This window comes from Rousettus aegyptiacus, unplaced genomic scaffold (assembly GCF_014176215.1).
Source record: "Rousettus aegyptiacus isolate mRouAeg1 unplaced genomic scaffold, mRouAeg1.p scaffold_m13_p_1, whole genome shotgun sequence".
NCBI lineage: Eukaryota > Metazoa > Chordata > Mammalia > Chiroptera > Pteropodidae > Rousettus > Rousettus aegyptiacus.
The window spans coordinates 30,481,110-30,500,038 of NW_023416284.1; the positions used below are offsets into that span (position 1 = coordinate 30,481,110).

Below are 18,929 nucleotides of genomic sequence, written 5' to 3' on the forward strand. Positions count from 1 at the left end.
CCCTGGTGACTATGTGTGTGGGCGATGGTCAAGAATGGCATCTTTCCATCTGAAGGATGGTATACTCTCAGGCTTCTTGTCTGTCCTGGGTCTGTGTCCTAAACAATGGGACCCTCCTCTCCCTTATGAGCTTTTCTGGACTTCACAATGTATGCAAGAACTTCCACCCCACAATTAATTTAGTTAAACAGTGAATGTGTCAAAACAATGGATTGATAAAATTGATTACTACATGTATCTATATATGAGTCCTATTATAATGAGAAGGCTTTTATAGAATGCCCATACAGGTGACATTCTAAGCTCTGCAAAATGCTAATTATCATCCTTCCCTCCGGCCTCCCTTCTCCCAAATCAAGGGCAGTTTTAAGTCCTTCATCCTTTTTATTAGCTTGACTCGTTTTAGAAGTCTCTAGGATTCATGATGGATGATCACCACCCTGGGTGTTAATCAGAAGTCCAAACACATACTCAGTAGTAAGTACCTCCTTGTAATTTCTCAAAGACCAAGTAAAACCTTGCGTCATCTTCAAAGAACTCAATCAGCTCCAAAATGTTCCTTAAAAAGGGAAAAAATAGGAGGAAAGGGAAAAAGGTATTATATATTAAAGCTCACTTACAAATATACAATGAAAAAAATACACAACACCCAGTGGCAGGGCAGAAATCGACATGAAATCAGAATGCTTATTAAAGACCCATGTTTGAGAAGTAGCCAATGGTGTTAGCGAGATTCGGGTCACCTTATCTTTCCATAATGTTTAGTCTCTGGTGTTTTCACCAAGTCTGTGCTGTCAAACCCCAACCCTAAAACCCACTAGGTAGAGTTATAAAAAAGTCCCGGTCACATTAAACTGAATAAAATCTGCAGCCGACTGGAAGCAATTGCGGCTAATAACACTGAATAGTAGGTGTGTGTCCTGGAGGCAAGCAGCAAATAATTACTTGCCCTCCCTCTTGCCCATAAATCACGGGGCAGTATTTACATTGCCTGGAGAAAATGGAAACATCTGTCAAATAGACTTGGGGCCTAACGTGGGCACCGCTAGACCCTAACTGCTAAGCGCTGCTTAATGAAACGGCCGCATTCCTGGCCACCGTAGCACTTGTGGCCTTCCCCGGTGAGCACTCTCTGTCTGCCTGAGCATTACTGTGCTCTGCTAACAAGGTCGTCTTGTAACTCAGTAGGGAAGCCACCAGCCTGGATAGCGAAGGTGTTGGGGGCTTTTTTTCTTTTAAAGAACGAAATAAACCAAGTAGCGTCTCTAATGCTGAACTCAGAAGCTGCAGGGCTGAAAATAAAAATCTGTCCCTCATAAAAAAATGCTGACCACTTTGGGAGACACCAGGCTTTTACTGTGTGAAGGCGTCCAAATAAGATGGCCAAAATGGCCTAATTTGAAAGAAGATTGTAGAGGCAGTGCCTGGAGTTAAATCAACAGCCGCCCCCATCCTCCAGGCTTAATGACAAAGCCATCAATACCAGGCCACTGGCTCCCAGCTGACCCTGCCATGGAGGGAAAGAGAGGGGGAAGCGGAGTCTTAGAGGTGACCCTGATTTAAAGCCACAGAGGGAGAGCCACTCAGTTGGAGCTGGTGGTCAGCAGACTAGAACAGGGCTGGAGAGCACCTTGGCCCAGTTATCAAGCACAGAGGGTCAGGCCAGGTCTCAGGACCCTCATTAGTAGCTGCACATATGTGACGACCCTAAGAACAGGAAACAGCAGCAAATACTCTTAATAGTTCTCACAATTCTCACCTAGTTTCTACAGGTACTTCAAAGAAAGAAAGCTATTTTTTTCCCATGCACTGATTCGGATGGCTCACTCTTCTAATTTGCCTGAATTGCTGATATTTGTAGTGTTTTAGCCTAAAACAGGAGACGGCTTCTTTGCTGTTGCTGTTTTCTCCTCTTTTTTTAAACATTGGTAGATGGAAGGAGTTACACACAGTTGTGGGGGAAGGAGAGATAAACCTGGGGTCAGGAGATGGTAAGAAATAACCTCCTTTTCCATGGCCAAGAATCCCCCAAAAGAAGCAGCAAGTAACCCAACACTATACTCTACTCACTTGTTTCCTTGACACTGATAGAGTGTTTCCACCTCTCGAAATACCCTACTTCGACTGTGCCCCGCTTGTTTTTCGATGATCTGTAGAAAAAATAAAATCTGTCATATACATCCACTTGACTTCAAAACACCCCTTAGCAGGAGCCCTCTGGGAGAACGGAAGGCCAAATTTATCCCAAATCAGTTTCAAGCACAGTCTACAGTAGGCTTCAGTGACGGGCACTGTGGTTCTGTCAGTAATGCTACAGACTGGCCCATGCGCTTTCCAACCTGGCTGGGCCTGGGTGACTCTCCCCAAGCACAATGCCATGGAAGCCTCTGAGGTTGTTGTTCCCAGCTGTCCAGGGGAGACTGAGGCATCCAGCAAGACTAAGAGCTGTCTCCCAGCTCCTACTCTGAGGGCATTTCTTTCTGCCTTTAGGGTAAGAATTATAAGCTCCACTAAAGGATCTTCTAGTGCTGGAGGAAGAGTAAGAGGGACGAAGGACACAGTGGAGAGGAACTAAAGCTCCGCAGCCCAGCTTAGATGCCACCTCTGAAGTTCTTCTGAGAATTTATCCTTTGGAAGACACTGTCTTCAGTCACTTAGGTAAATAATCTCAGTTAACCCTTATAACACAACCCCAAAAGACAGGAAGAGGTAAAGCATTTTGCCCATAGCTCTGATAGGTGGCAGGGCTGAATCTCAAGCCCAGAGCTGCCTCCGAAACCCTTGCTATCCTACACCTGCCTATATCATATCTGGCTTCTCTCAGAGAACCTAAATGCCTTGTGTCTCCTACAATACTGTAGGCTGCTCTCCTTTCCCACCCTGAGATTCTTGGCAAGTACTGAGTGAAGAAATGGGTGAGCCAACAGATGACAGGTGATTTACGCAGGGACTGGCTAGCTCTGAACAGCTCTATGGACCCATTTAGAGCCTTGAATTATTGCAAGTAGAGTCTGTGAGCAAGTCTTCTACAGAGCTGGCTCTGCTTTACAGTTCTACGTGCAGAGTGGGCAGCAGATGGTGATATCCTCCTGTCCCCTCATTCCAAGAACGCTATGTAGAATGCTTCCAACTTCTCCAATATGTTGCAGCACCAACACCCATGACCGATGTAATTTTCTAAATAAGTCCACATCTGTTAGTAAACCACTGGACCCATTTTCTGAGTAGTCAGTGAGGGGCAGTGCTAGGCCACAGAAGCTATTCACTTCGTTCGTTCACCAGGCATTTCAGATAAGTCAGGAGGAAATTTCTAGCAGGCAAGCTATCTAGCAATTGTATAATTTTCTCCAAGGAGGTAATGGACTCCTGCTACTAGAGATGGGGGAGCTGAACACGAACAACTATTTGAGGAGTTACAGAGAAAATTCAGGACTAAATTATCTTGAAATTCCATTCTCACCCTGAGACTCTATAACTTATCAGGTAGAAGCTGGTAGGGAAAGCCAAGCTAGAGTCCAGTGTTTGGCCAAAGATACGAGGGAGTATGGAAGAAGGGCTGGGTTTTTCTCTTGTAATCCAACCTTAAAGAAATAGGTCTGTCATCCATATATTCAGATCTTTTAAAATTAATTTACATTTGTAGTTTTTACCATGCTTAGGCAAATTTTTTTAAAAAATTACTTATAATTTTTACTGATCTATTTCCAACAAGGAACTGAGGGAGTGCTTGTTTCTATATGAAGCAACACCCCAGCAAAAAGGAACGTGGCTTAGCAGAAGAGTTCTCCTTTATAAAACCACAGCTAAAACTATGGCCCATTGGTTAAAAGAAACATTTCTTTAAGGAGTTAATTTGGATGGGTTTTCCCATATGAAGCAGTGTTTAGACCTAGTGGCTCAGGTGGATGTCTTAAAATCAGCTTGAATTTCCCCTCTTGGATTTAATGAGACCTTGTTTCTAGATCAGTGGTTCTCAACCTTTGAGGGATATCAGAATCACCTAGGTAACTTGGTAAAAACACAAAGACCGTGGTGCAGGGACCACTCTTGAGAATTACTGTGGTTCTAGATCCATCCCTTCTTCCATGGGGAGTCAGCAAATGGAAGCACAGAGGGGTGAAGTGAGCCACTCCAAGGACACACAGCTAAAAGCCACCTCTCCTGCCCACAGCTGAGTGCTCCATCCTTATTATCATGATACTGTACACCCCTTGTACAGCATTTTGTAATTTGTAAAATGTCTCTATCAGTTCATTTCAGCTTTCATCCTCATAACCCCTCCATGAAATAGGAAGGGTGGGTATGATTACTTTCATTTTAGAGATATGGGAACTGAAGCTCAAGGAGGTTCAGTGACTTGCCCAAAGTAAAACAATAGTAGTTCGTCAAAACAGAGATTCAGGTAGGCCTTCTAATTCCACTAATGGCAGTCTACTCCCTGAAGCTAACTTCATTTGTCAGAGTAATAAAAAGTAGGCATTGCTACGAGCTTTGCTACAAGCCAGACATTGTTCTAAGCACTTTACTCATATTAACTTATTTAATCCTCACAACAATACTATATAGATTCTATTATTACGTCCATTTTACAGATGAGAAAACTGAAGGACAGAGAGGGTAAGTAATTTTCCCAATGTTACACAGCAAGTAAGTAGAAAAACCAACATTTTAATCCAGTGAACACAGCTTTGGAGCCCCAATTTTTATTGAGCTACTATACTGGGGAATACAAAGTTTATTTGGTTTAGGACTATTTGCAAAGTAAAGCCTGGCATCCAGATGAGACACTCACTTTAACAGCATACTCTTTGCCATTCTGCAGGCTCACGGCACCTTGAACTTTGGCATAGGCTCCCTCTCCAAGCAATTCAGAAGTCAGCTTGTACATATCTAGAAGTGAAATGAATGACAGGAATAACAAGATGAGTCAGTCTCCTTTTGCAAGCTAAGATGGAAAGAAGTTCCATCACTCAGCTCTCCTGTTCTGACAACACAGGCACATGATGACTCCACAGCACTCAGTGATGAGGAAGACCATTTGCTTTTCTGGTCATCTCAGGACTCAGTTTCTCAACACCAGACTACATTGAAGGCATCCTTTTTCCTATTTTAGAGATGAGGTCAGTGAAGGAGATCAGGCATACACCACTCCCTGATCTCCTACTATGTGCCAGACAGCATATGAGACACATAACAGCGCCAGAGCGAGGAATAAAATGTAGTCCCTGACCTTTGAGGATAGCAGTCCAGTGGGGGAATACAGACATGTACACAAGTGACTCCAGAATAAACCAGGCAGTGGGAAGTACTATCATAGAGAGACTAGACACAGTAAAAAGGAGCCTGGGAAGGGAAAGGTTATATCTGTTCAGGGAATCTGGGGGAATCCTCATAGAAGGGGTGTGACTTGAATGTGCATCATATGTTCACTTACTCATTTGCTGAACACCTACTATGTACCCAACTCTGTGCTAGGCATTGGTAGTACAAAAGGGAATAAAGCACTGTTTTATTTTATATCACATACAAAGGAAGTCACTGGCGGTTTTTGACAAGTTTCCAGAAGTCACCCACAGGAAACAGGAGACAGATGTAGATGCAAACAGATGCCTCGAGGTTTTTAGGGTGCTGAGTCAGAGTGGTTCTAAAAGAGTTATAGGCCTGAGTTGAAAGAACATTTAGGTGACCTGCCCAAGCTCACAAATAGCACAAGCTCTTTGAGCCCTTTCCAAAGGAAGCCACAGCCCCACCAGGGCCTCTGCCAAGCTGACCTGCTCCTCCCCTGGCCTCCATTCCTCAGCTTCTTCCTCTTGAGGCAGCCTAGCACGTAAACCCACAGACTGAGTGGAATACTTTTTAATCAAGAAATTAGATTTTATCACTGAGTCATGAGAAGCCCTATAATTGCACAAACCATCCCTGAATAACAGAAAATACTCTCATGTTCATTGAAAGAGCAAGTCCTGTTGATTTGAAAACTATTCTAAAAACCTTGGGACTTTTGTCCATCCCTCCTCCTCTTATCCCCAATCCTGCCCCCCTCCCCCACAACTACTGTTTGAGTTAAAGGCAAAGAAACAGACAAAACCCTGCATTAAGTACCTTCTTGGTTTCATTATGGCTTGGCCTTACAGCTGTTTATAAGAATATACACTATTGTTTGTATTTTGAATGACATGTCTCATTCACAACGGACGCTTTGGTATCAGCCTTTTACAAATATCAAGATAGGTTGGTGGTTGGAGGTCCAATATTCCTGACTCATAAAGGGCTTGTTATTAGAACCACTCCACAGTAGGTTCATTAGTGTTTCTGCAATATTGGAAAGAGAGACCATGAAGGGAAGCTATTTCAGGTCTCACATGGAAGAAACAAAATAGATGAAGGGGGCATGTCACTCATAGGAGTAGCTACTGATTCTTTCAGTCCTTTACATGAGTGTCCAATGGTTCACTTCGTCCCATCACAGACCCAGGATAAGAGGACCCGCACTGAACCTAGTGCCTCACACACAGAATGTTCTCAAAATGTCTGAGGACCCTATAGCCCCTGAACACAATATTCACTCAAAATGGAGTCAAACTCATACTGCACGAGTAGCTACAATCTCTAGGAGTCAAGTCCTTTGCTTACAGAAGACTGAGGTTTTATTTGCAGCCATGGCCCTCAGGGCTCTCTCTGTCTCTTTCATGGTTATTCTACCTCTCAGCAGCCCCACCAGGGACGGCTGAGGGCAAGAACACATCTGAAAAGAAGATGAAACACACTAGGCCACCTTACTTCATGTATAACTCTGACAGATTGATTTTTCTGTCCCCTGATGAAGGGCTGAAGCCACTCCTAGGAGGCCTGTGCATCATCCCATCCCTGTGTTGCCTCCCCCCGCCCTGCCCTGCCTCACCTCTCCCTGTCACTCCTTTGTGAAAACATTCTCGCTCCTGACTTTCATCCCTATCACACACATAACCATGCACTGGCTTCAAGATGATACAGGCCCTGTGATCTAGACCCATGGGCTTCCAGGATGCTCCTCTCATGCTTGCAGAGCCACAGGCTCTGATCTAAGACTTGTATCACCCACCTTCAAACTTTCCTGACAAGGAGTCAGTGGCCCGGGCCTTCCGCTTCTTCTTCTTTCTCTTGTCACTTCCTGCAATGGGAAGGGGTTCGCTGCTGCCCATCTCTGGGAGAAAAGAGGAGAGGTAAGGGAAGTATCACTGTATTGATCAAGCTATACCTTCATCCAGAAAAAAAAAAAAAATTAAAAAGGAAGGATGACCCAAGAGCTTCACACTGATAGTTTTTAAATATCTGTGAGGACTATTGATCTGTTTTGACCCAGGAGGCAAAACTAAAGGCAAAATCATTACAGAAGATCATTAACTGTGAAAAGGAACTCAGATAGACAGGCCAGATTAAAAGAGGATAGCAGAAGCCTGCTTTAACCAAGCTCATTAGCACATGGATTTAGAGCTGCCACCAGTCAAACTACAGTCCTGAAACAGTACAATGAATCCATAAGCAGAATCTCGCCTGTCATGTCTGCCAGCCTCAGCACCAGAAAGGCAGGACCCAGGGAGCTAAGCAAGAAGGAGGGTGAGGTTGGGACGGGGGTCCATACAAATGAAATCACATGCTCTGTAACATCCCTGTGTGGTTGTACACCAGGAGTCAAAAGGCCTTCAAGAGAGACTGCCTCTGCGGAAGTACAATAGGGCAGGGGATGGGATTGAGGATGGCCCTAGATGACTTCATGTCCAAGAGCACAGACCTGAGTGCCTGTGGAGCCAGAGCATACCCTTCCCTCCTCAGCTCCTTATTTGACAGGATGCAGGTAAGGTCCATTTAGGAATCTACAGTTGACAGGCCTCAGGTCTATACCAGACTGCTGGAAGAGGTCGTTTATTGCAAAAACATTATTTTCTCTCATGGGCAAGCGCCTGCCACCCCTCGTTAAAGGGAGGATTTGGGAGGGAGATATTCAAACATTGGTCAGACTGGGCAGGAAAACGCAGGGACAGAAAGAGTAAGCAGGAGACTGAGTAGGGGAAAGAGAAATAGAGGAACAATGAGCCAGTGCCCAATCACAGTACTGTTTCTAAGACACTCTAGTGAGGGCCTTCCCCTGTTAAAGATAAATTACTTATAAAACATGTCATGCCCCTGATCCAGAGTGGAGCTTTAATACTCTTTGCCTGCAGTTAGAAATAATAAGATTTCTCTGAAGTCTCTGGGTCTAAATCCCCACCAGGGTGATTAAACCTTTACATCCTTCTAAAATAGAGGCACTCGAGTGCTGATGGGGCATACCATGTGAGAGACTTCTAGACCAGCCTTTAATAAACACAGGCTCTGGGTTGTTGGATTTTTTTTTTTTTTTCTGAGAGATTGTGAAATGGAAGCTGGCTCTTAGCCCATTGAGGGAAAAGGCCCACTCTCTTCTCAGAGGACCCCAGCTGAACGTGATCAGAGAAATGGCAAGTCTGCTCAGAAAGACTGATTAGAGCCAATGCATGTCTTCTATACACTGTTCTCAGAAGCAAGTACAAACAGCTATTAGGAGAAAGCACAGAGAATGACAGCCCTTTTCAACACCACAATCCAGGAAGCATGGTTAGGGTAGCCAAGTGTCTAACAGCTCAATTTAGATGCATTCTTCCTTCCGTCTCTAGGACCTGATGACAGCAGATTTTCATTATACTTTACAGACCAGATAAACACACGAATAAAAGGAATCTAAAAAGGATCTCAAAATATTACTTAGCCAAAAGCTTCAAGCACAAGATATATCTGGGGACTGCAACACACTATATATTCAAGGAACTAAACTTAAATACTGGCACCCAAGTATCCACTCTCACCAAGGCTTATTAAAAGGAAAAAAGCTGCTCAACATAGTGAGAAATTCTACAGAAATAAATATAGCATCACTCATTTTCAGGAGCTCAGGGAGGGGGCACTGGCCATTGTGATGGCAGGCTGAAAAGGAAGGACCACTATCCCTCTTGCCCTGCCCTAGTGTGCAGTCCAGTGTCAACCCTTGTCCCCATCTATTTTCTCATGAGCACTGTGAGCCGAGTGCAGAGTGGACAGATTTTGGATTCACTTCTCTTTCTCCTTCCCCATCCCACATTCTGATGGAGGGCCTAAGGACAGGCAAAACAGCCAACAGGCAGGCAATGTCGAAGAGCAGCAAGAGGGCTAGCAGTATTATAATTCACAGGGGATGCTCAGACATACTTACGACTCTAGCTAGAAAACCCTGTTAGCTGCCATTTATACTTGGTTTTTGCCACAGCAGAGCTGAGGGAGCCTCTTGTGGAAGAAGCATATCTCTGAGCACTGCTGCACGCTCAAGATTAGATTTTATGGTTTCACACACGAAAAGATAGAGTACCTGGTCTATTCTGCATGGATTTCATTGGAAGAGGGTACGCCAGAAGGGACAAATGGTTAAGACTTCCCTTGGAAACAGAACTTGTTGAAGGAGAGCTGTTTTTTGAAACTAGGAAGAAAAAAATGTAGGAAGATAGTGAAGTGAAAAAAACATGCTTAACTTCCCTGTTTACATGGGTGGAGGGGAAAGGTGAGGTGTCATAACCTTATGAAGGGGTTGACAGTTCTCCCTCTGGAGCCTGCCCATACTCTCTATTTTATCACTAGCAGGGTCTGAGGGGCCTTAATTTATTAGGCATGCAATCATTTGGTAAAAGCTTCTTCAGGGTATAATGTTCCACAATCAAGCTGGTCCTTAGCTCACCTCCTTTCCCTGGCCTAAGAATTCTGAGCCATCAAAATCCATCTCAAAAGTCTTCTTCTCTTTGAATGATTTAAGGTTTGTGCAAATATCGTTAGGTTCTATAGAAACAGATGGTATCACTACACACATAACTACGAGTTTGTGCTCCATCCTCTGTTCCAAACACACTGCTGGAAATACTATGAGAGCACTGATTTTTGTGGCCTCCCCAATGTTCCTAAAGACCAGGACTATCACTTGTTTATTTCTGTATTTCCTATAAGTCATGGCTCATTGTCAGACATATATACCAGCCATCAGGAAACACGCGCTGAAATGAAAATGATATGAAATGATGCACATCTCTGTGCGTGTCCCCTAAGTTCCTTAAATACTAAGTGAACACAATGAAAGAAATGTGGGTATGCCACTGCCCCACAGACAACGCAGAGTAAGGCTGTTCAGTTCTATGAATTCCTGATAAACTTCCTCTCAAAAAGAGCACTATGACCAAGAAGGTTAACTTTCTAGCAAGAGGCCTGTTTCTTGCTATAGGATTGAGCAATGTGTCTTGTTATTTCAGAGAAGGAAGTGAGCTCTTCTTTTGTTTTCAGACAGACTGCAGCTGGTGTGGAGGCTCCCAGCACTTACACTGCGTCCAGCCTTTGCCTTCCTCTTGGGTGGAGCTGGATGATCCACCATTTGTTTATTGCTGGAGGTGGAGCTGGAAAGGAAGCACACTGCTGACAGGGGAGGCACATGGCTCAGCTTGAAGAGGCCAAAGTGAAAGTCCTGGTTCAGATAGTACCAGACACAGCATCAAGGCCAAGTTACTTTGCCTCTTAGAGTCTCTATTTCCTCACCCACAGAATAGGTTTAAAAATAATATCTGCCTTTTCTAGAAACCCTGTGAGGACCCAGTGATATACTTACTATAAATGCACTTAAAAAAAATATGTGTATGCACACACAACAGAGTAGAAAGACTGTATAGAAATACACAAAAATGTTAATACCATTACAACGTATGAGTGCCTACTATGAGCCAGGCAGCATGCTAGGTATTTTACATACATTATCTCTACTTCTTAAAATAATCCTAAGAGGTAAATATTTAACTATATTTCAAGTGAGGAAACAGGCTCAGAAGTTAAATTATCTACTAAATGTCAAACATTTAATTAGTGGCTTAACTGGGATTCAAACTCAATGCTGCCCTTTCAAATCCAGGCCATTTATAATGTATAGTCATTTTCTCTGCATGCTGGGGTGATTTTTATTTTCTTCTTTGTATCTTTCAGTATTCTCAAAGTTATATAAAATAAAATTTATTACTTTTTATGCTATTATTTTAGTCAAGATTTATTTTTCAATAAAATACACAATAATTTTTCTCTAATGCACACTGACATATAAAATCTGATTATACAGTTTTAAAAACCACATCTAAATTTCTCTGTATTGAAATTCAACATTAGAGAAGAAAAATGTTTCAGTAATATTGGTTCCTTGAAGATATTATTTTTATAATCTTGAAAAACGACAAATACTATTTAAATTTTTACATTTTTAAATGTTATTTTTAAAAGAAAAAGCATAAAGACAAAACAATGCCTTGAACATTCAAGCCTAAAGGACACCTGTTTAAATCCTGACTTTCCACCACTGCATGAGTTTTGGCAAGTTGCTTAGCTTCTCTGAGTATCTGTCTTTATGTACAAAATGAGGTCACAGTAAGGCCTGGGCTGCCTATATCACAAGGCTGTTGTGAGGATAAAAAATAAGAACCTAGAAGTGAAAGCACAGATCACTTACCTTTTTATTACACACATGCTGTATATACTGAGCATCAACTAATTGTCCAGTGTTAGACAGTGAGAATATAAGAGAAGACATAGTCTTTACCCTTATGGAATTTAAATCTGTTGACATGTAAAATAGTGGACAAGTTTCAATATAGATGAACAAGTGCTGTGACAGGGGAATACCAGGTGCTATAGAGCAGAAAAGAGGCATCTAACTCAGTCTGGTAACCAGAGAAAGGACGGCTAAGCTGGAACTTGAAGGATGAGTGGGACTTGGCCAGGATGGGGCTGGGGAGAGACAGAGGAAGAGCATGTGCTAAGGCCTGAAGGAGATGGCTGATCAGGGCCACTGCAAACCATCCAGGCTCGCTGGAGCACAGAGTATGTGGGGGAGTGACAACAAATAAGCCAAAGAGGTAAGCAGAGGCAGATCATATTCAGTCTCACCATCATAGTATTATTCTCCTTCTCCTCCTCCCCCTCCTCCTCATTATCATAATCAATTGTAATAAATGTTTCTATTCCTAGGCATAAGTTTATCTTGTTTCCTCCATTAAAATAGGAGTAGGGATGCATACCCATTTTTTGTAAAACCTGTTAGTCAACAAGTATTTATTGTACAGTTAGTGTAGTAGCTGTTAAAGATACAGATCCACCAACTAACCTGGCTCCCACATGGGGAGAAGGCCCCAGAGAACTCACAGAACATATGAGAAGGGGCTCTAGTCCCAGTGGGACAACAAAGGCAATTCATATTCCCGACATGAAAGTACCGATTCGCTATTTTCACCCAAGCTGACCCCAAGGTTCCCCTTCTGAAAGAACTGTGTCATTTCTCCATGAAGTCTTATGAGCCATAATACCCTCAAAGTCACCAGTTCTGTTCTCCATATTTTGGTAGAGTCTACAAAGAAGTAACCAGCTCCTATATCTGGTATATGATACCAAAGATGATCATTTTCCCACTAAGAACAAGACTTTGCTGGCTAACTCAGCTCAGCTAACTTAGCTTATGCTCCTCTCCCAGCCACTCGGAGTTCTTTTCAGGGTCTATGGTTCACTCCTCTACCCAACCTGTAAGACTTATATCCCTTAGTCTCAAGAACTTTCTAGAGAAGAAATAATGGTGAGAGTAAGCTGATTAGTATAATAATCAATTCAGCTGCTTTCTCAGTCATCAGCTGGCCGAAGGCCTCCAAACAAATGAAGACCTAAGAAAATGAAAGGAAACTGAGGCAACGAAGGAAAGGGAGATGGACAGTCTTAGAAAAGAGGACAAGACTAAGAAAAATGAGGCAGAAGAGAAGGCAATCAGGAGCCTGGGGAAACTGGGTCCCAAATATTTACTTTTCTGAAGTAGTATAATAGTAGTTGAACACTACTACTAGTAATTAGAGTACGCACATGCTTATACGGTACTCACCATATGCCAGGCAATCTTCTAAGCACTTTACAAATGTGACATTCTACATATAATAACTTATTTAATCTTCACAATTTTATGATGTAAGTATAATTATTATCCACGTTTTATAAAAGAAGAAACTGAGGTACAAAGAGATTAAGTAAATATGCCCATGATCACATAGCTAGTAAGTGGCAGAGCTAGGATTTAAATCTAGATCGTCTGGTTCAGAAATAATATATTTAAACATTAATGCTGAAAGGCAAAAGGGGGTGGCCAGAGTTAGCCAGGCCCCGGCAAGAATGCTTTTACTTAGAAACCTTAGCACACAGCTTCCCGACTGATGTGCTGTGAATGAGATACTGATCTTCTCATCAGGCTGAACAATATCATTTTCTACATGTGCTATGATGTCAAAAAGGTTGGGCAGCACTGCTCTTGTTTACATAAATACAGGGGTATTATTACTACCTTATCATTATTATATTAATCGGAACCTAATTTATCAGAATTTCCTTCTTCTTGCTCTGAGATAGCTTTCTATTTTATGTTTTGTCACATTATGTAGGATGAACTACAAACCAGCCCAATCACATTATTTCATGGCAATTCTTCTATTAGGTACAAAGCTATATTCTTCTGTCAGACCCATTAGTGGGGTGATCTGGTTTCTGATGATATCGTTACTACGTAGGGGACAAGATCAAGGAAAGGGTACACTCAAACGGAAGGTAGTCAAATTTAACACATGATGGATGAAAGGAGCCAGCTGTGAAATCAGCTTAATCAAAGGATGATCTGTAAGCATGATTTCAGGGGCTAAGATACTTCACAGGTTTTCCCAAGAGTCTCGTCTATAGCAAAGCTGGGTGGGCAGCATTACACAGATTATAGCATCTCACTCAACTACAGTAAAAGAAGTCTGAGGCCCACTAAGGTGCCAGCAGGGTAGTGATTCACAACAGGCTTCAAAAAGGGCTGGGACAGTAAGATTCTCAGAGGCACAGGGTCTAGATTCAGGCCCACCACCCTCTTTCCTCTGTTCTGATGCTGGGATCACAAGCAGCCTTCAGAATTGTCACTGCATCTCCTGATGAAAGGTATGACAAGAGGAAGAGCAGAGGGGTAAAAAAAAGTGTGTGTTTAAGAAATAGTAAGCAAGACAATAAAACTAGCAATCCTACTTCTGGGTATTTATCTGACGAAAACAAAAACACTAACTCAAAAAGATATATGCACCCCCATGTTCATTGAAATATTTACATTATTTACAATAGCCAAGATATGAAAATGACCTAAAAGTCCTTTGGCAGATGAATGAATAAAGAAAATGTGGTATATATAAATGTACAGTGGAGTATTATTGAGCCATAAAAAGAATGAAATCTTGCCATTTGAGACAACATGGATGGACCTTGAGGTTATTATGCTAAGTAAAATAAGTCAGAGAAAGACAAATATTGTATGAAATAAAAAAATAAAAATAAAAGCAAAACAAAACAAAAAAATAAAACTAAGCTCAGAATACAGAGAACAGATTGGTGATTGCCAGAGGTGGGGAGTGGGTGAAATGGGGGAAGGGAGTCGAAAGGTACAAACTTCCAGTTATAAAATAAATAAGTCATGTCAATGTAATGTACAGCATGGCAACTATAATTAATAATACTGTATTTTATATATGAAAGTTGCTAGGAGAGTAGATCTTAGAAGTGCTCATTCACAAGAAAGAATAATTCTGTAACTGTGAGATGGTGGATATTAACTAGATTTGCGATCATTTTGTAATACATACAAATATTGAATCATTATGTTGTAAACCTGAAACTAGTATAATGTTTTATGTCGATTATACATCAATAAAAAAAAAGAACAATAACAAAATAATAAGCAGGAGTAAAGGACTAAAGGATTGGATTTGTGTGAGCAAGACAGTATAAAAAGCTGAAAAAGGCAGACCGAAGTCAGATCACCCAAGCTTAGGGCCTACAAGGCCCTCCAACATCTGGTCCCTATCTACTTTCCAGCCTCACTTTAGTCAATTATTCTTTCAAGTAAAAATGAAAATGGTGGCTAGTGCAGCTTGCAATTCAAGTATCCTGCAAGTGCTTTTCCTTGAGACCACCACTGGTTTCTGGTAGGCAGCAGAGTGCTTTATGAGCATTCCCCTTTTGTCACACAGAATATTAAAAAGATGTATACTCAAGGGTTGGGATTCTTTAAAATCAATAATTCTTATTGCTTTATCAAGAACATTCTTAAGTGAAAATGGCATTTTTAAAAAACTGAGTGTGGAGCAGTGAAGAGCACAGTGACTGTTAGTGGAGTTGGGTGCCGCTGCCTTGACTGGTGCTAAGGCACCAGCGGTTTTGCCCACTGTTGCTTTGCAACAACAGATAACATCTCGGTACTATGAAAATAGTTTTGGCCTTGTAGATACTCTGAAAGGGTTTCCAAGGCCCCAAGGTTTACAGAGCACACTTGTGAACCAATGTTCCAGACAACGGGGAGGGACTACGGACAAGTAGAATGTGTTTTAGGGCCATCAAACTGGTCGTGATGTGCGTGGGACAAACTGGAGGCTGGAGAGGGACTGGAGGGTGGAGTGAGGCTGCTGCAACAAGTCAAAGAAGGCCTATACCTGAGGCAGGGAAAGAAAAGAAGAGAAAGAGGTGTGGGAATGAAGTCACAGAGGCAGAGCTGGTCCTGGTCCCGTCAAATGACTAGACATAGTGAAGGAGTCAAAGCCTACTACCCTCTGTGTCTAATCTGTCTCTGCCCACTGCCTAGTATAGAACCAGGCACAGAGGAGGACCTCAAAACATGTTTATTAACCAAAGTCCAATAGCTGTAAGAGCAGTAGTACCATCAATCAAGGGAGAATTTAGGAGAGGAAGCTGGTTGGGGAAGACAGTGTGTCACTGGGAGACTTCAGATGCAGAAGAGTGTCATAGCAGCAAAGTATGAAAATTCACAGGTCAGGCTACAAACTATTTTCAGCCGGCCCTCATCTGATCCAATCTACAAATGAGGCATTATTTATAAACTTCCAGGCATGGCAAAACCTCAGGTTAGAGTGTCATTCAGAACACTTTCAAACGCCATCATAAATGTCACATATATTATAAATTAAAAAAAAAAAACTAAAAATATACATCTCAAGCCATTATTAACAATGGTTATTTAGGAGAATGGAATTGGGTGGGTATAGAATTTTACTTTTTATACTTCCGTTGTATTTGATTTTGTCTTGTTACAATACGGTTGTTTTACTTTTTAATTAAAAGTAAATAATACATTTTTCTTACTGCATTGCTTTCCTTATGAGCCTCTTCCCCATTTTATTCTGGTAGAAATGTGCTCCTCCCTATTAAATAACTGTTTTAGGCATGCCAGGAAGCCTTGCTAATCCTAGTTGCCAAACTGAATGCTGAAATCTCTGACACACCCCTTCCCCTGGAAATAATTTGAACCTGAAGCAATCTAAAAGGCTGAACAAATGGATATCCAACCTTACCTATAGGTTTGCCCAACTTTTGGAGAGCGAATCCTCTATAAACTTGAAATTCAAAATGAAATAATGAAATAATGCTTTTGACAGGGGATTGCTGCCTTCTAGTCACAGGAAGTGTTTCAATGGCCTCTGATCGTAGCAGACATTCTTCAGTTCTCCATTGGCCTCAGCTTCATATCTGGCATGAAAATCTTCAAAAAGTAGAAATAGAAAGGACCTCAAAATGCTGGCTTCTTTAAAAAAAAAACAAAGAAGATAAAAAGATCAACCTAAGCGTTCCCCAAACCTATGTGTTACATTACAAAGTAGACAGACACACGGCAATCACAAAATTCCCAAGTTTAAAATCAGATATTTGAGCATTTGAAAACGTTAACACTAAGCACCTGAAGATTTAACAAGAGTCTCAGGAAAAGTTTTCAGATTCTGTTTCCATTGTGCGAGTCCAGAACCCCCCAAAATAATGACCTGGATGAAGATATGGACACCTCTGTTTGCTGAGGAGTCTCAGGCAGAAAGTAAATGCTGACACTTCTCTGTTGTCCAGTGTTCACAGGCAAGAGGCAACAGAGCCAGAAATTAAAGTAGATGCTGAGAGCAGTAGGCAGCATGAACAGGAACAAGGTTTAGGCCAAATGTATAATAATTGCTAGTTTTCTATTTTAATCTCATGGCTCTACCTATCCTGTCTCAAAGTTGATTTGTGAATTTCTCTACAACATGATTGTGTACTTTCACTTTTCCCAATGGAAAAGCTCTGAAAATGTAGTTTAAATCTGAATTCAAGGCCCTTGTGCCAAAATTTCTAAAAAGGTTTCCTAACTAGAAGCCAAATGTGTTTCATTTCCTCAAATCACACGTTCCAAATTGGACTTATCCCCAGCCCCCACCCAGTGCCTCCTTCCTCCTTTCCTTCCTTATCAGATTATATTATTTTGCCAGTCACCCAGCAACAGAACCTTTAAATCATTTCTAATTTCTCTTTCTCCCCCTATCTCATAAGCTCTAAATACTCATACTGCTAGGCTTTCCCTCAGCCTGTTATGTAGCTCCTTGAAAAGAACACCTATTCTGTCTTCAAAGCCCATCACAAATTACTGAGATTACAGAAGCAGTCCCTGACTTTTTTCTACTTCATCCAGCATTTAATTGAACCCACAGTATACTATTATAATACTTACAGCTGATGATACATATGCATATGTGGCTCTCCCACTAGGCCGTAAGCTCCTCAAAGACAGGGACACACATTTTTCATCTATGTATTTCTAGCATCTAACATAGTATCTGGCACACAAAAAAAGGGGGGGGGGGCTCTAGTAAATATGTGAATTACGTCACAAAATATTTCTTTATTGCCCAACCGAGAATGTTAGTATATAGAATAATCCTTCCTATTATGCTTTTTATTCCCAAATAAATCTCTGTGGCCCAAAGAAACTATTTCCAGGGCCCAAAAGAGTTCAAGTTATAGTCTTTCTCCTTATGGCCACGACACTTCTGGAAACAACCTTGAACACCTCTGAGCTTCAACTCTGCCTTTAGTCTTGCCACATGTTTAAACTCCTTGGTCCCTTCTTGTTGCCTATAGGACAGGTTAGCAAATTTGTCCTGTAAAAAGCTAGATAGTAAATCTTTTAGGCTTTGTGTCACATGGTCTCTGTCACAACTATTCACTTTTGTCTTTGTAGAGCAAAAGCAGCCATAGACAATATGTAAATGAATGATGTGGCTATCTTTCAATAAATCTTCATTTGCGTATACTGAAATTTGAATTTTCCCATAATTTTCATGCTGCAAAACAGTAATCTTCTTTTGATTTTATCCCAACCATTTAAAAATGTAAAAAGCATTCTTTGCTTGCAATCTATACAAAAATTGGTAGTAAGCTAGATATGCCTACAGGCCAGTGTTTGCCAACCCAGCTAATTTCTCTTCCTCATCACCTCCATTCCTCCCCCCCCCCCCCCACACACACCTACACACCTGTTCATTTCCACCTCTAGTAGGTCTACAGCAAAAAGAACCCTCAGAATTCCTTATGGACTTTGTGTTATTCTACTATTTGGATCCATTCCAGGGCTAGAGTAGGAAGCACGTAGGCTTTCTAGACATTCGGGCCCAGATTGAGATTCTGGCCCCATCTGCTAATGAGGTAGCCTTGAACATAATACTTGACCTCTCTGTGTTTCACTGTCATCATCTATATAATGGGCAATAACATCTACATCATAGGGTTGCTGTGAGAATTAAATGAGCTAATGTATATCAAGTTCATGGTACAATGCCTGGCATAAAGTAGTGGCTCAAGAAATAGTAACTATTATTCAAGCTTGGAATATGGCTTCCCAGATCAGCCATGCTCTTGGAAAGCACTCTGTAAACCACAACTGGGCAGCAGGAGGGAATAAATTCTTAGTGACGTAGGAGGTTTTCAGATATATGACACAAGATTCTAAGTACCTAACT

The 18,929-nt window shown here is 41.7% G+C and overlaps 1 protein-coding gene across 8 annotated transcripts in view; it reads right to left on the reverse strand.

The window, feature by feature from the left end:
• Window positions 1-18,929, reverse strand: part of MKNK1 (MAPK interacting serine/threonine kinase 1) — a 40,133-nt gene that overhangs the window by 14,708 nt on the left and 6,496 nt on the right. For 2 of the 8 annotated variants that reach the window (XM_016159090.2, XM_016159091.2), the window contains exons 2-6: window positions 16,464-16,651; window positions 7,082-7,183; window positions 4,793-4,890; window positions 2,071-2,150; window positions 486-559 (exon numbers count right to left, since the gene is read on the reverse strand). In XM_016159090.2, the coding sequence (XP_016014576.1) occupies window positions 486-559; window positions 2,071-2,150; window positions 4,793-4,890; window positions 7,082-7,181 (352 nt within the window). In that variant the 5' untranslated portion in view covers window positions 7,182-7,183; window positions 16,464-16,651. Of the gene's footprint in view, window positions 1-485; window positions 560-2,070; window positions 2,151-4,792; window positions 4,891-7,081; window positions 7,184-9,397; window positions 11,090-16,463; window positions 16,694-17,641; window positions 17,748-18,929 lie in introns of those variants that run through there. The other 6 variants (XM_016159094.2, XM_016159084.2, XM_016159089.2 and 3 more) reach the window with 5 other exon arrangements.